We start from the raw sequence: 17,666 nt of genomic DNA, 5'->3' as shown, positions 1-17,666 counted from the left end.
TTTTTCCCGCTCCGTATCGCCTCGAATTCCGTGGGATTGAACGTTCTCGACTACTCGATCTCAATTGTCGATCGACCCTTCTCTCCGGCCGTACCTCTCGCCCAACCCTAGTCCCTCGACTCGACGTGCTGTACCTTACGACAGCTCAGGCGCCAATTCTTCGTCATATTGGATTCCAACCACGCCGTCGGGACGCGTACGACCGAGACCAAGATCTGGGGAAACATCTTACGAAGACGAGGGAGCTCTTCCGCATCGACAATCTCGCGCCGTACGACCACGCTCGGGGGAGACGGCGACCCCGAAACTACACATCATAGATTGTTTGGAAGGACTTGCAAAATTGAGGACCGGGACCGTTGACAAGATGCCTTCGCGGTTATCAACCCCCGTTCTTACGGTGGATACGGAAAAGATTCACAAGGTGGACACGGCCAATGCGCAGAGTCTTCACGGCATGTGGATGGGTAAGTACCTGCTTCTGTGTCTACTTCGCCCAGATGCGATCGACGGGTTTTAGGGGAAAAGCTGACATTTTTGGACTGTGACACCAGTCTTTTCGAAATGTGCCGATTACATGGAAGAAGGCCGTCGATTGGAGAACCTGAGTTGGAGACTTTGGACACGTGAGACCTTCTGCGTGGAACCGGAAACATCTAGCGATACTTCGGTTTTGCCACTCCTCCGTCAGGAAGCGGGTGACTTGCCAGAACTTTCCGCCAGTGTCGAATCTGCTGCTTCGGATCAGGCGGAGCGGATAGAACACCACATCAAGCGTCCCAAGTCTGACTACCGGCCTGCAGTTGTTCGTGAAGATTCTTTGTTGAGCCTCGGCAGAGGCAAGGAGAAGCACATCACATCACTAGGCCTGGAGCGAATGGTTCTCAACATCAAAGAGAAGAGGAATCTTGAACCCTTGTCCCCCATGACTACCGTTGCCCCTCCCGTCGTCGACATCACCCCTCGACCGTCCACTCCCACTCCTACTCCTCCCTCCGTCTCTACCGCCAAACGAACTCCTCCCTATCCTATCAGCCACCACCAACAGCCCAACCAGTCTACGGAATCTTGCTCGACCACGGCCCCCGATTGCAACGACAGCGATGCTGCCAACGCCACCGCGTCGGATACTAGCGTTTCGTCCTCTGGTATTCTTCCTAGTCGCCCTGAATTGATCAAGTCGCCCAGCATCGTCCGTGGTTTCTCTCCCTCTCATGTCTCTTCGTCCTACCGATCTCAGCCAAACCTGGCTGCTGATCCCAGCCCCGCCAAGTCAACGCAACTCAAACCGATGATGCCTTTCAAGAAGAAGGGTGGTATGTTCACTCTGGGCGGCTCGTCCGGTGACGACGACGAGAGCTCCTTCGAAGACCGCATGGCGATGCAAGGACCACACCGTAGCTCGCTCTCCGACGAACTGGGCAAGTCCGCAAGCAACCAACCCAGCCCAAAAAAGAAGGTCACCTCTTTCAAGGATCAAGTTGGAACTATCAAGCCTAGCAAGGAGCGACCTGTCGTCGACAACGACGAAGATGCTATCGAGACCGAGGACGAAGTTTCCGAAAGCGCCATTGAAGACGACGAGGACTCGGACTGGGAAGACTCCGTGACGGAAAGCGGCCGATCGAGTGTGGAGGAAAACCAAATGTTTCAACGGGTTGATTCGCGACCGAACCTGGTTTCGCGACGCTCCATGCTGACGATGATGATGCACCAACCGGCGAAGATGGGAGCCACTCGATCGAGCCCAGCTTTGCAACGGTCGCGTCTGACATCACCTAACGGACCTTCGATCCCCGCTTCTCCGCCCGAGGATGACGAGGAGAGCCTGACTATGCGCGGACCCGATGTGCCTCGCTCCAAGCCTATCGTCATGAAGCCTTCCCCGCAGTCGGTCGCCCATTCCCCGCGGACAACGCGAAGAAACATGCTTGCTACTGAGTTGACCGAGTCTCTTCGCCGCCACCTGCTCTGGGAACGGCAACAAAAGAGCACCACTGCCAACGCTTTCTTGAAACGTCGACACACTGCTCATGACATGGCGAACCTGCAAGAGTATCCTGGGCCTAGTGGTACTCAGAAAGGACAGGCCCCTAACCAAGGGATTGGCATAACGAATGCCAACGCGGCCAATCAGAGCCAGGACAAGGACGTTGCGAAAACTGGCTCTTGGACCAACTACACTGATTTCGGGCCCTGGGAGTACCACGTGAAGGGCTGGTAAAGAAGCACCATTGTGTTTTCGATTCATCTCCCGGAAACAACAAAACCGACAGCAAAACAAAATTTCTCCTATCTGTGTCAGAACATATCCTTCGGGTAATGTCGATTGACCATGATACCCCTCTTATCATACGCATACGCTTCATTTTTCCTTTTTGTTTATGTAAAGACCCTTGATTTGAATATCCCTGTGACACGTACGATCACGACTCTGCATTGCATCTTGGCGCACAACGGCATCATATGGTTGTTATTCCTGACCTAATCTATTTTTCGGGTCTTTTTTCTTTTCTTTCTCTTTTCTGCGTCTGGTCATTGCATCGTGTGGCTATCTGCTCTGTTACTATCATATGAGCCACTTAGAGGACAACACCTCGTTTACGCAATTAATATTCATGTACAGATGATCTCATTTGTTTCAACAGGCCGGATTCATTGGCATTTCTCTTTGGACACGGGGTTTTTCTCCAATTTTTACGATTTTCTGTTCGAATATTGTTTTGGGTGGAACCCTTGAACCAGAGGCTCAAGGATGTCATTATCGCGTCTACTTTGACTGCTCGCGTTCATTGCAGCAAGGCAAAAGAAAACCACTGTTTATCATGCATTTTCAAAACTTGTCATCTTGCTTTATCTTCTGATACCAGATACCATATTATGCGTTGTGATTTGTTTCCAAGTTTCATTTTCCTATTTCCTGGACTGCAGTTGGGTCTAGCCTGCACATGTGTCATGTATGTTATAGTAAAAAAATTTCCTTTTTGCTCAGATATCTACCAAAAATAAAATCAAATAAACATGGAACAATGAAAGCCCACGGAGATGATGACCTGCCTTATCTAGCATCGAGTACCAGCTCCCCGGCCTATACCAGACAGCGACAGGGATCCAATGGCGCCCGTTCTTAAAGGGCGGCACCGGCGACAGTCCAGCTCAGCGTGCAGGTTCCTGTCGAGATCTAGAATTGTCGCACTGATCCCTTCACATGCCGTGCAAGATTCTTAATCGATTATTAATTATCAACTTAATTAATTTTACATTTACTTGCGAGAGACTACGAGTACGAGGTAAGCTGCCACGGGTACTTCGGTCTTTATATTTGATTTTGTTCGATCTCATTATTCTCCTTCTTCCTAACCGAATTCTCCTAAGTACACGGAGTCATTGATTCAATTATGGTCAGTCATGCTCTATCATTTCTCTCACAGATTTCCTCCCCTGCAACAACCATACTGTAGACACCGACATCGATATCGATCCGACACCGACATCACTATCTCCTCGACTCCTCACCCCTAGCTTCTGTCCTACCTTCCTGAGCCCAAACACGCCGACTGAATAATCATAGATCCGAAGGTGTGACGGAGCAAAGTGCACGGAACCACTCGGATCGAATTCAAGGTGACATGAGATTATGGTGGGATGCTTGCTTGCTTGCTTGCTTGCACCACCAACATACCACATACCAGTCAGTCGCCCCTCCTTTCTAACCTCTCTATCTAGCTCTAGTGCCTTGATGTTGTGTTAGGATATGTTGGGCCTTTGTGACTGGATTACTGACTAGTTCTTTGTGGCGATTACAGCGAGGTATACCATATACTTCGGTTTGGGGGGCTGCCTTTTCCAATATTGTTGTTGTTGGAGTGATATCCTGCAGGAAAGGCTTGCCGTATATTGAGTACTTTACATCCGCTGGTCAATTAATTGATGAAATTACCCTATCCAGCTAACTGACTAACTAATGAATTGTCTCAAATTGCTTAACTACGAGTATAGTAACATCGTGAGTGCTCTAGACCATCGCATAAGCACTAAAGAGACCTGTCTCTGCGTCGCCTTTCCTGCCTATTCTGGAAAACCCATATATTACTCTTCCGGTAGATAGTCAGTAGTGACTTGGCTGACCTGAATAATAATAAGAAGTACGGTAAGTATCCATGCACGTCCAACACATGTAAGTAAGCAACTAAGTATGCATAGTTACCGGGCCGAGATCACAAGAAATCGCCAACAAGAACGGAAGAATGCAAGTCATATGCTTTGCACGTGCATTTTCATTTTTTTGTTCGAGTCTTTTAAAGTTTCTAAAACAAAGTCTTTGCCACAAGTCCGGGGATATGTGGCGGAGAAGTAGGTAGATTGGGTTTCTTCTTTAATATTAGGATTTAGGATTAGGATTTTGTTTTTCCTTTTTTCTTTTTTCTCTTTTCCAATTTAGGTTTTTTGGGACTCGCACGAGATGGGAAAAACTGGACTTTCTTGCTAACTTTTCTACCCGCGGGGAGGAAGAAAAAAAATTAAAAAACTTAAGCTGCCTGCTCCTGTCTGTTCATGTGCTTGGGGGGGGGAGTTGGCCATGACGTAACGAATATGTTATATACGTTACGTTGCATTCAAGACGGAGTCAAATGACGGCTGATGTCAATGTTTGATACAAGAACATCATCATGGAATCATTCCCGGATTCCTCGATCGCGCCTTTCTGAAGGTAGTACACGGTGTAGGTTTGGATATGGGGTTGTTTCTTCGTAGCACAGTGCTCCGTGGTCTATGCTTGAAATGGGAAGTTATGGAGAAGGAATAATTAGTCAGGAAGAATCGTGCATAACAACTAGAAAGTAGATGCGTGAGATTCACCCCCAGCAGGAAAAAATACAGTACAGCTAGGCGGTTTATAGTGTAGTGTTAGTTCAGATTTTACTGTACAGACTACAGAGTGCATCAGATGAGCCTCTCCAGTCCTCACCGATCCACCGGTAAAACGAAAAAAAAGAGAAAAGGAAAAAGCAGAAAAAAAGAAGTGAGGGAAAAAAATTACCGTCCCTGAACTTCCCGACCACTATACCTAAATCGCTCAAACCTTGACGTCCGACTGTTCCCGATAAACGTGGAGTAACGATCCTGCAAACCATCGTGGCTGGAGCTAGAAGCCCGTCAACCGGATCTCCAGCTTCCCAGGACGGCCTTCTCATTCGGCCGGGTTTGACCAGCTTGTCCTGATTGAGTTTACTTCGAGGATCGAAGGGAAAGAAAGAAGTTGGAGAGGTTTCCGTGTGGATCTTTCTGTTCTTCTTACCTCTTCTTTCCCTCTGGCCAGTGAGGAATCGTTAAATTCGGACGGGATCAAATTCTGGACCTTTTGCTGAGTCACGGGTTGGGACTCGTTTTTTACTTTTTTCAGCTGGGTTGCTGCTTGCGGGTCCTGGATTCGGTGGGTCGGCGGGGGAAGGCAAGGTCGGGCAGAAGACTGATTCGTTGTTGAAAGTAGGTGCTAAACCTCACCGGTACTGTTAGGCTGTTATACAATGACAATGTATTGAGTATAACAGGCAACAAATACAAGAGTATCTTGGGGGTTAGTCCGTGGTCGATTATCAGGTCTAGATGTCTCGCTGTACGGTGTAAGGCTATACAGTAAGTATAACGGGCATATCTCTAAAACTTGATATGCGGATTATGTGTCCCACCCTCCAGTCTACCAGTTCCTTTCCCTCTGATACATTTCAATGGATAAGAGGCTGGGAGGTGGGGGGGGTCTAGGAGAGAAAAAATTTTCCTTCTTGATGCAATGACATGCATACATTCTGGGCTGGGCCTGGCTTTTTTGTCAATTGTGTTCTCTTTTCGGCATAGGTTGGGCGTTGCGGTCTTGCCCGTGCATGAATTTTTTTCTCTCTCGGAATGCCGGTTGCGTCTTTTGTGTGGCGGTCCCGACCGAGATGTGCTTTCGGCATGCCGAGTACTTCTACTCGGTCGGGGATTTTGGATGCCGAATAGTATCTTCTTGTTTACTTTTCTCTTTATGTATGCATATATCATCGAATAGTATGCCCTTTTGCCATACATCTTGTAAAACACTCACTGCAGATTCTGAAGACACTCTCCCTCTAAATGACCTCATCTCCTCCATCTCTCCATTCCAACTCGAAAACCGGACTATGCTGAAACCAAGGCACACACACAACCTACTCTGTAGTCCGTATAGCATCGGCGTCAAAGCAAGACATTAATGAATATCCGGAGCACAGTCCTCCAAACCCGACCCCATCTTCCACTTCAACAGAGTCACAGACCCCCCAAACGCCCCAACCAATGACAAGATCTGATGTCATCTGAGGAGCCAAAAAAACACTGAAAACCGCCCCAGTCCACGCCCTTATCCTTGATTTAATTCAAATTCAAAGACCATAGCGCGGAAAACAAGACAACCCTAGTTTACCCTACGGAATGCTCCGCTCCCCGTAAGGTGACTAAATGTAAGACTAAAAGGGCCAAATGTTTCCAATTTCGCGCTATCCTTCAGATCCATCCCGAGGAATCGGGACGATGCCGAGCTCTGGCGGCGGGCGCTCTTGCAGAGGAAAATCGGTAGACCGACCGAGGCCCTGTTTTCGGGATCAAAATGCCGGGTTGGGTTTAGGGCTTTCCTGTTTGGGGGTTACGGAGAGGAGGGAGCGCGGAGTGCTGCGCTCCGTTGAAGTTAGGCTAGACTAGAGGTGTTTTTTTTTTTTTTTTTTTGGGTTGTGGGACGCGGCGGTTTGACGTGGATGGACTGGAGACGGAGTATGGCATTTGCTGGTCTGCTAAGTGCTACTAGACAGGATGGGTTTAGTAGGTAGGTATCTATGACTGTGTAGGTTTAGTGGTTTGAATGCGTGTATTCTTTTACTCCGCGGTATTACCTACCAACGGAGTACTGTGTGTATCCATGGATGTGTGTAAGAATCCAAGAACTTAACCTACCGTACACTGTCTACTCAGTGTTGAGGCTGGATATGTAACGTATCCGAGATGATGTAGTTGTAAGTATCCAGTGAGATGGATGATGCCTCCTGAAGGCATAAAAGTCAAACTACAGGGCGGCAGCACCTAAAAACCCAAGCAAAAATCAGCCACTTACCCCATGTCCCGTGACATTTCAATCCCGAGTCCCTAATTGGCCAGCCATCAAATCATGTGAAATACCCGGAACCCCCGACATGACGTCTCCCGGTCTAATAAAAGACAGAGGGGAAGGAGGCGCACCGCTGAACCGTGGCTGACTGCGCTGTTTTCTGCTCCTGTTTAGCATGTTCACGTGTTGCCTGTTGACTTTTCAACCCATGGTCCTCGTCACGGGGGCCAAAGCAAAGCAAAATACAAACAAGGTTCGCCAGCGCATGCTTCTCGAAGCTTTCTAGAAACAGCCACCGCAGACAAGGCGTGATAAACAGGGCATGGGGGTCGCGCTTTCCACGGATCGAGAATAGCGGTATCGTAGGTCCTGTATTACGTACCTACCTTACCAGGGCGACCCGTCGTATTTGGGGGTGCCCGGGCCGGGCTGGTATTACCGGAGTTTTCTGCGCTAGAATGGGCGTGGCGGCGGGGAAAGGCGTGGGATGCCCGTATTTTATGTAACAGCCTAACGCCTGGGACTGCCAGCTTAGCCTGTTTGGGCGGTATGCGTGGGAGGAGGCGGAAGTGGACGGGTTTGGTCAGGTCACGGGGTTACAGATCTACGGAATAGGCAAGGTATACATAATTACATACCGCTAAGCGGATGCCTTCAGCCTTTCACTTTCCTATGGAGTATGGGGGTTTAGTTAGTAGTTTCGGTTTCTGAGCAATGACCAATGGTGCCCGATGTATATTAATGTTGGCCGCGAGGATTTATAGATCGGTGCCCAATGGGAGCTTATGGTATTGGAATTGGTCTAATGGTCTTCACCCCCGTATTACTATTTGTGCCTTTTTGGCTTCTCCCTGGGGGCGTACAAAGTACAGGCAAAGGTCGGATAGGTACGGTACTCTATCCGACTCCCTGCACGGAACACCGGCAATATTCAATTGTGCCGAACGCGCGAGAGGCAAACAGAGAATAACCGATGTGATGACCAGGATGAAGAGGGTCCATGACTCGTGGGAGTACTATCCCGGGATCTTAACATCCATGCAATCTGGATGCACGTTCATACCCTTTTGTCCAAGTTCCAGATTCCCAATGGGCCAGAATCTCTTCCTCCGTACACCGTAGGGGCAACGGAGCACTAGCCTCCCTCTTTGGTCTTTGCTCCGTCTCGGAAAGTGAAGGACGGAGTGGTACTAAAAAATCCCGTCTTGTCTCCGAATCAACCAACTCATCAGGGGTCCAATCCCGATGGGAATTGCTCTTTTCTACTCCGTACGGGATTGCTAGTTGCGAGATCCCGTGGACGGCTATTATTTTTTGTGTCTTTGTTTATTTTTAAACGACCACGTCGCCATCGTTGCCGACCGCCACTTCGAGTTACTCCGCAGTTTGTTATCCGTAAGGGAGACTTTCGACTAACTTGACAGTTAACCGTCCCAAGAGTTACATGATCACCGGAGGACCTTGCTCCGCATGAATTTGCGCGGTTTTCGCTCAGCTGATTCGGGTGTCCTGTATGGAATTCTGCTAGAGTTCGGATGGAACGCGGTGCAGGAGGGATGGATGTTGGCGGTGCGGAGTATACGTTGGTCGCGCGCTTGAGCGTGCAGCGTGCATGGCCTCGCCTGTGCCTCGGGGTAATCACGGTGTTGGCCAACACTCAACAGTAAAACAGGATAAACATATGCATGATATGAGACTCTCGCCATTGAGCCTATTTGGGGATGGACTCGGGACCTTAGACGAAAATCGGATTCCAGAGCAATCCCTCTTCTGGAAACGAGTGCTCACTGCTTGTAGAGGAATAGATCGATGCTTGTTTTCCTGGGACGGAGGATTCCCGGAGAAACTTGTGCGTGTCGACCGATGTATTGCCGTATTCAGGATTCACGTGGAAACACCGGGGCGTAAATAAGCCCGGTATTGTGTATTTCACCTGAATCTATACTACTAGATACTTATTTTATGTCTGGCTAGCACTCTGTTAGGCCAAAAAGTAGTCGGTTTCAGACACTGTTTGAGGCGTGAGCTCAAAGTCTGGAGGCCTAATATTCGCCTGCTGCTGCCTACAGAGTTGTGAATACTATCAAAGTCAACTGTAAGGCGTACTTTTAGACGCGGCGAAAATCTCAATAGGTCTGCTGACTCGTACTTGTGCTGATGTCGATCGCTTCTCTTCCTTTAGTCATCCCTCCGTCCTTTTCCCCTCCCGAACATTTTCGTTTGGTGGATCGAGGTTGCATTCCCGGCAGTCCTCGGGGCGCCAGCAAAGCCCTGTGCGTCGGGAGGGGAAATTGGGAACGGCCGCGGGGGAGACGCTGATTTGGTGGGGAAGTTGGAGAACTGCCTTAGTCTCTTAGCGAGAAAAAGCCTGGAAGGGGCTTTTCTTTCTTCCCTTCCCTCCTTCCCCTCCTTTGGCTTTATCCTCCCCTGGCTATCCTCTCTCCCTTGACGTGTTTGTATCTTATCATGTCCTGGTATTAAATGCTCTAAGCGCGCCCGGCTATATTATGGCTGGTTGCTGACCGGCAAATATAGATCGATGGATAAGATCGAAATGCATGGCGTAGCATCGTAGACTCTACCCGGTGTAGACCTATAAGCGTTGGTCGGTTTGATGAACTCCGGCGGGGTCTTTCGTCAGATTTGATTTTTGGTATGGTTTCGTATCGACGCCCTCAATTACATATCGAGATACTTTCCTTGGAGATGCCATGATATCCGTGCGTGCGAATGAAACCATAATGCGGCAATGCTTGGAGCTTCCCCCATCGGACAGGGACCAACACGAAGGCGCAACGATTGTGCATCAAGCCATTAAGCCATGTCCCCGGCTGGATTGCATCTGCATGTCGGAGCGACCGATGAGAAAACGAGTTAGGAGGGAGGGGGGGAAGCATGCAGAGCCAATCGTTGTGTGCCCAGGCAGCTGGCAGATAGGTAATATGAATCATGATAGCATCGACCAGGCCCATGATCTCGAAGGTCTAGCCCCTGGGAATACAGGAGAAAGTATCCGAAGGGTGGAGGGTGACTTTCCACTCTTTCACTCAAGGATGACCCCGTCTTTGCTGGTGGAGGGGGAGACAGCTTCAAGGTTGCTTGCCCCAACCACGCGTCGCAGAAACGAGCTGGACGGAGTCGGGGCCTCAACTTTTCATTTCGAATCGCAACGTCGGTTGGTGGCATTGGTTGTGGAGGTTGTCATGACCTGGTTGACTTGCGTCAACTCGAATCCTGCAGGATACAATGGACCATCTAGAACTCGGACACGATGAACCAAGACTGGTAGGGTATCAGACAGGTTTGAGCATTTGAAAGGGGCAAGCAAACCTCAGACAGCTTGATCCAGGCGACCGTGAAGTCAGAAATGTCCGGTAAATTCGCCGGATGGGGTCCGGCCGTGACATCATCCATGTCAAGCTGTCACCTCCCGGCCAAGCCCTAATTATAGAAGAACGCCTCTCACGTGTTTGTTCAGTATTCCATGCTCAGTATTCATTGTTCATCCTGTCTGTGAACTGACCTCGTCTCTTGCATTTGTCCGTCCGACTCCCGACGCTCACTGTCGATCCCAAGATCACCAGATCTCTGCGTTGGCAGTTCGATCACACTGTGACTGCCTCTTGTCCCTGCTTCTTGCTTTGGAATTCAGGACAGGACCGTTGACAAGTCATCAACCTTTATGATCATTCATTATTATTCCCCTTTGACGATATTTCCGCCAATCTCTAAAGCCAGCTTCAAGGTACAGTTGGGAACAGAACGGACCTTTTCCTCCAACCGTCCGGACGCGTGATTCCTACTCGGAGGGGGCTTGAGAATAAGGGAGGCTTGCAGTAGCGCACCAGCCCGACGGTCTGGATAGGATGGATGAACAAGACACTTGACGTTATCAGTTGCTCTGAGGCGTCGATTCTCGACAGATCGATTTTACTTCTCGTCTCTTCTGCTATACTTTGCTGTGATGAATCTTCCACACCACACCACACCATACCATACCACACCATCGCATCATGAGCCTCTACCCTTACCCTCCCCCCTACCTGAAAGTGAAACAAGAAAGAAATAAAAATGAAAACTACAAAAGAAATTCTAAAACGTCAATTCGCATCAATGTGGCTTGCAGGGCAGTTACTTCGTATTCAAGGCCTGAACCAGGTAGGTCTTTGTCGATCGGCGCCTTGACGCATGTCTTGCTTTCTTTTGTGCTCCCTGGTGGTGTGATACTTCGATGAACTCTACTAAGAACCTAGTCAACTCCAAAACCTTCATGTTGCAGGGTTGCCTTCTTTTTTCTTAATCTTCCCGTCCCTCCTCTTCCTCCCTTCTAGCTTCTGGTTTGTCGCTCGCCTTCCCTGCTTGTCTTTCCTTCTTTCATTTATTCTTGCCCCCTGAATCTGACAGAAATCTCTTCCTGGTCACACGCACCAAACCTCCACCCTCCTTTCCACTTCATGGCGTTCTTATTTCGACATGACATGGGGCTATCTTCCGTCGATGAGTTGTCTAGATTTTCAACGCTCAGCCTCAGATAAGAAAAAAAGAAATCTGAGACATGACAAAGTACCCTCTTTGCTTGCCGAGCTGTTATCCACTGTTCCTCAAACGCCCCGTCGAGATGATCGTGTCAAGTGCCGCAGTAGTAAGTACCTATAGGATGGACTTCTCACGTGTAAGGTCGCAGGTACTTTGTAAGATCATCTCATTGTTGGAATAGAATAGGATCAGCACCACCAGATGATGTGGTTTTGTTACCTTGCTTGCTGAGGTGTTGTAATGTACATACTTAATCATACCTAGATCGGTGAATGATGGTTTGGTGCCTAGATACGCTGGTAGGTCCATTTCCTCGTTTGTAGAGCCTGTTTGATTGGAAGGGTGAACACATACGGGCTTCAAAAACAATGAGTTAGCGTCAAGTAAACACGCCTATTAATGATTAAATCGAGAGACAAGATGGTTTGTTATTCGTCAAGGATTCATACTTATTGTTTATCTGTCCGTTAAGATTTACTCTTATGATGTCCTACTACCTCTTGAAGTAGATCAAAGCTGTGTACCCAGAGACTCGAATGCAAGCATAAACATTTTCCCTAAAATCTCTGAAACGCTTTCAAGAGACCTACTGGTTTATGATCAATATCGAGACAAAGTACAGAATGTGCAAGATATGAATCTGTCACTCTGCCGGGGATATTCCTAGGAGTCAACTCTTGTTATAAATTTTCGAGTACTGTTGGTAGGCGTACAAGCTTAGGAGTTTGTCGCATTGCATGTGCAACGGAGGGGGCATTTGGGCAAAGTAAATCTTTCCTACCAAGACGATGGAGTGCATAGAATTCTGTGCCAACGTAACGCTCATACAGATGTGATCTCGATTAATTGTTCCTAACGTATTATGTTATACATGAAATGAAGAAAACTCCACACAGCATGAACTGCATCGACACATGATCCCCACGTCCTATAGACTAAGGGAATCGCCGCTCCCATCCGATCTTGACACCCTTCACAGGTCCAGAAAAGAGAGACGAGTAGTCAGTCTCTGGAACCCCTTTCCGACCATCCACATTGAAAAACTTGATGTTGCGCACGAGCGTCGCCACAATGACCGCGAGGTTGAGGTACGCGAACTTCTCCCCGATGCAGCGGTGACGGCCGGCGCCGAAAGGGAGATACGGGCTCGCCGTCCCCTTGGAGACCTTGCCGTAACCGTAGTCGACTATCTCTCCGCCGTCTTCTTCCTGGTCCTGGTGGTTGTCCCAGCGGTGCGGATCCCATTTGTTTGCGTTGGGGAAGTGCTCGTCGCTCATGGCTGTCATGATAGGAGATGCAAGAAGCACGTGGTCGGTGGGGATGACATATGAAGTTCCAGGGACAGGGAGGGGGTTCTTGACCTGTCGCATAATGGAGTGAATGGAAGAGTTCATGCGTAGGGTTTCTCGAATGACGTTTTGATGGAGTGGCAGTTGATCCAAATGCTTGAACTCGAGAGGAGGCAGGTTGGCCGAGCCGTGACCGATGTTGGTGACTTGCTCCTGATATAGTTCCTCAAGGACGTCGGGTTCGGAAGCCAATCGCAGCATAATCCAAGAGCTAATGGACGACGACGAGTGTTGGCCGGCCATAAGCAAGGTGATCATCATGTGGGCAATTTCCTTGTCTGGAACCGGGGTTCCGTCTTTGTAAGTGCACTGCATGAGATTTGCGATCATGTCTGAGCTCTCCTGGCCAGGGCTCTTGCGTCGGTTGTTGATAATATCCGTGTAGATCTCACGCATACGGGCATGCGCAGCATCGCGCTTCCGATTTTGTGGCAATGGGGCCCAAGGGAGCATAAAGTTGATGGGGGTAAAGCCTTTATCGAGATCATGATACAGCTCAGCAAACTCGGCCGTGAGCTTCTGGCGCACTTCCGGGCCTTGTAGTGCACTGCCCGCGGTGAAGATAGTAATCTCCGCCATAGCTGCCGAGATATCGACAACCCCAGAAGGCCCTTTGAACTTTGGTGACGTCTTGAGGAAATCCAAAACCTCCTTCTCGATCAGGTAGACGTGCGACTCCAGCGCCTTCTGCGTAAGGCCGAATTTCATGAACTTCTTTTGTTCCATAAGCTTAGAGTTGGGGCAGTCGTAGACGACATCGGACCCGAAAACAGGCGTGGTAAGAGGACTATACACCTCCTCGGCGTTCACATCTTTCAGCTTGCCATTGAGGATGAAGTCGTTACCCTGGACGCCCAAATACACGGTTGTCTTCTTCCCTAGCAGCACAAAGGTAAAAATATCGCCATACTGTTCGAGGTTGCTCATTAGCACATCATTCATTGGGCTATGTTTCATCTCTTACCTTTTGCTGACAAGACAGGAAGAAAGAGTACGGTTGCATTCCATAGCTAATGGTGTTCCCAAGAAATGGCAACCAGTGAAAAACAACAGGTGGCTTGGACTTGTCATGAAGCAACAGCTGGCGTGCGAGATTCCACACAATCAAGGCCAACGCGCTCACGGCGGCATAAGCAGAAGCCTGAGCAAGAGACAACATCGTGGCGAACACCTCCAGCTTACGGTATTAGGGAAGGATATGGATTTGACCGGTGGCGAATTTATAAAGGAGCCTCTAGAGCTTCGTCCCTGCCGGAGAGCTGTAGGCATCTTCATTTCTCTCTAGTCTTTCCATACTTGAGCACTGCCCCTTTGGACAATCGGAGCTTCTCCAATTTCGCTGACACCACCTAGAGGAAGGGGGAAGCTTGGCACTAGCGGCGAGTTACGATCCGAGTCGGACCACCCTGGATGTCCGATCAGACAGAAGAGCTACTGAGGATATGGTGCTGGATATATAACCAGGGGCCGAATCCATGCCTCTCGATCCGTAGTGTTGCCCCTAGCGAGATGATCAGTCAAGGTACGATCAGTCGTATTCGAGGAATTACTAATCGCACCTGGTCATTGGCAGTCCTAGGCAGTCGGGTCTCATTGGCTGTTGAAATGTAAAGATTGATATGCCTTGGTTCAGAGGATGAGTCATTCCTTGACTCTTCCCAGCCAAATGAGACAGGTTGGCATAGAAGGATCGCAAAGAACTGGGGCTGAGGAGTCATCGTGACTCCAAATGAATCATTTCGCTTTGTTTTGCCTCCACCAAATGACGCCATGCCTCTTTTGGACTAGCACCATCCAGGTAGCTGAGTCAGCAGATCAACGTCTGTAGTTTAAGTTAATCAAATCAAACACTGTCCATCTATATACTTCTGCCCTGTGAATAGCCTCGTTTGCTGCTTCAACTACTGCCTTTGCTTCCTCTCTGTACCATTGAGTATCTCTAGTTACATGACCCCGCTCCTCTCTTCTATCACCTCAGGCAGCATGAGCAGCACCAACAGCCCCGCGGGTCAGAGACCCCTCTCCAAAGCTGAAAATGCAAATCCACGAGAGTTCCAAATAAATCAGCTCAGGCGACGATTTCATCCAACTGAGACTTCAGATGACTCTGGATCGACTTTCACATTTGGTCTGGTGCCGTCGGATCCCGACTTTCCATTTGACCTGGACAAACTCCAATGTGCGCTGCATGTTCCAACGTCATACCCGTCTGGCAGAAGACCCACTTTGAAGGTCGCCAATCCTGAAATGGAAAAGGCCTTTCAAGATAATGTCTCGCGAGGGTTTGATGATATTGTGGATAGCACGCTGCGAACTGGTGGTCGCGGCACTTTGTTGACATGGATGAACTCCCTCGATCGGCACCTGGAGCGCCTACTCACGACTACGGAAAGAGGCCCTACGCTGAAGTTTGTCACGAATGTCAACAACCCCAAACCGAATGAAACCCCGGCCATTCGAGAGATAGTGGGGAGATTACAGTCCTTGCCTGTTCCTCTTGAGGGTGACCGGAAGGTCACAGCCACGGCTCCTAAATCTAAACCGCCAGCCCCGGTATTCTCTGCCGAAGAAAAAGCACAAGCCGCGAAAAGACGGGCTATGGAGACGAAACAGATTGAAGCACGTCTTGGTCGGCTACCGCTGTTCCAGAAGTCGAAAGATGAGCTCTCGTTTGTTATTCCCATTCAGCCGCCGAAGGTCGAGCGACTTCCGCCTGCCCTGCGGTCTGTCAAAGCCGTGAAGCTATTGGTTCCGAGTCTGTATCCTCTGGAGCCCAGTGCCGTGGAGCTACGCGGCGTCGATAGCATAGAGGCACGGGCAGTGGAGGCAGGATTCACGCAATGGATCACCAAAAACCTCAATCTCAACCTAATGTCCCAGGTCAATTATTTGACGAGCAACATGCACAACTTTGCGAAAACCCCTCTGGAAGAAGCGTCTGATTTGGCCGCAGCGGGGCCGGGACTCGCGGAGCCAGAAATCAAGGAAGAAGCACCAACTACTGGAAATGTCCAATTGGGAGATAAGCCTCACGTCCACGTTGTCCCCCGGCCGCCCGAGTGGTCTGTTAGGGAAGGGGGTGATGACAGTGGAGGTACGGATGTGTCTACATCGGAAGAATACTCCTCGGACGAGGAAGACGAAGATGGTGGAGCACCAGTTCCGAATCTCCCAGAGCCAACTCCGGAGCGTGGCGTTGCGATTTCATTTCCCTTCATTGAACTCTATGGAATCGAACTTCTAGATCTGGTTGGACTTTCCGTCACTGTTAAATGTGAAAGATGCAAGGAGCAGTTGGATGTGAAGCATGTACCACAAGTTAAAGACAAAAGTGACACCTTGCAGCCGAAAGTCGAATCTTGCAAGAAATGCGCGAATACGATGAGCTTGGGTATGATCCTATCCCGTTAGGCACGAATATTCACGCAGCAGCTAACCTTCGTTATAGGATTCCGCCGTCAATTGATCCATTCACATTCAAATCGTGCTGGATACCTAGACTTGGATGGCTGTATAATTGACGATCTTCTTCCTAGGTGGGCTATTGTGCATCTTCAGCATCCCACTGATCATAAATAATGACAATATCTGACGTCCCAACAGTAGCTTCATTCCTACCTGCGCGGAATGCTCAACATCTTTCCCTGCACCTGGTGTGGTGGCTGTTCGTGGTGAAAACGCAATGGCTGCATGTCGGCAATGTCATCGGAAGATGGGTAGGTATCTGCCATCGCGCACCTTCAGCTACATGCTAATTTTATCTAGTTTTCAAACTCCCCGAAGTCAAGTTCCTGAGAGTAGGAACTGCTGCATGTGAGTCTATCTACGATGAAGCACGATCCAGAGCAGAAATTCTAATGCGATTGTTCTAGTCACCTCTCGAGACCAAGCTCCGCAGCGGAAGAAGGTATGCAATCTCAACCGAAGGTGAAACGCCCGTGCTAATATGTTGCAGCCTAAGGAGGTTCTCGGCATTGTCGCTGGCCAGGAACTCCCTCGTCGTGGTCGTTGCATGCACTATGGCAAGAGCTATCGCTGGTTCAGATTCAGCTGCTGCGCAAAAGTGTTCCCTTGTGATAAGTAAGTCAAGCTGTCCGTTTCATAAGAGGCGGAAAGCGCAATACTTAATATACATGTGCAATGCTAACCCGATTAGATGCCATGATGCAGCCGAAGATCACCCCAATGAGCACGCAAACCGCATGATTTGGTAAGAAACCCAGCTACCTGTCTTTACCCATTTCTGACGTTGCTTTCTAGTGGTTTTTGCTCACGGGAGCAAATATATCGACCCGAGGACTGTGGAGTATGCCGTGCGGTTCTTGTAGGCAAGGCTGGCAGCGGTTTCTGGGAAGGAGGCAAGGGCACTCGCAACAGAGTCTTGATGAGCCGCAAAGGTATGTGTGAGCTGTGCTAGGGCTTAATCAATCCATGCTAACTATTTTAGATCCGCGGAAGTTCAAGCGCCGTCCGGGCTCGACCCCAGGAGGCTCATCGAAGAAGAAGTAATTATAACAAACGAAGTAGACGGAATTCTAGGATATATAATTTCTCAGCAGTGGAAGTCCAGGGATTCAGATAAAATAACATTGACATTATCAACGCTACAAATAACAAGACGTGCTATACAGAGAACAAAGCAAGCCAAATGCATGGTCATATAC

General features: G+C 49.2%; 3 protein-coding genes across 3 annotated transcripts; 2 read left to right on the top strand and 1 right to left on the bottom strand.

The window, feature by feature from the left end:
- Positions 1-577: 577 nt before the first annotated feature.
- LDX57_005394 (uncharacterized protein) lies at positions 578-2,224 on the top strand (the record flags this gene model as incomplete). The annotated part of the gene is made up of 1 exon (XM_046087075.1): positions 578-2,224. The coding sequence occupies one exon, from the start codon at positions 578-580 to the stop codon at positions 2,222-2,224; it is 1,647 nt and encodes a 548-aa protein (XP_045943042.1).
- Positions 2,225-12,588: 10,364 nt separating this feature from the next.
- On the bottom strand, positions 12,589-14,161 carry CYP51A_2 (cytochrome P450; the record flags this gene model as incomplete). Its single annotated transcript, XM_046087074.1, has 2 exons — positions 12,589-13,911; positions 13,967-14,161. The coding sequence occupies 2 exons, from the start codon at positions 14,159-14,161 to the stop codon at positions 12,589-12,591; spliced, it is 1,518 nt and encodes a 505-aa protein (XP_045943041.1).
- Positions 14,162-14,985: 824 nt separating this feature from the next.
- LDX57_005392 (uncharacterized protein) lies at positions 14,986-17,511 on the top strand (the record flags this gene model as incomplete). Its single annotated transcript, XM_046087073.1, has 9 exons — positions 14,986-16,393; positions 16,451-16,538; positions 16,606-16,718; positions 16,768-16,815; positions 16,875-16,909; positions 16,958-17,082; positions 17,159-17,212; positions 17,263-17,399; positions 17,450-17,511. The coding sequence occupies 9 exons, from the start codon at positions 14,986-14,988 to the stop codon at positions 17,509-17,511; spliced, it is 2,070 nt and encodes a 689-aa protein (XP_045943040.1).
- Positions 17,512-17,666: the final 155 nt, after the last annotated feature.

This window comes from Aspergillus melleus, assembly GCF_016097325.1.
Source record: "Aspergillus melleus strain CBS 546.65 chromosome Unknown contig3, whole genome shotgun sequence".
Taxonomy (NCBI): domain Eukaryota; kingdom Fungi; phylum Ascomycota; class Eurotiomycetes; order Eurotiales; family Aspergillaceae; genus Aspergillus; species Aspergillus melleus.
Note: the sequence above shows the minus strand (reverse complement) of the source record. Positions and strands in the feature narration are given on the sequence as shown.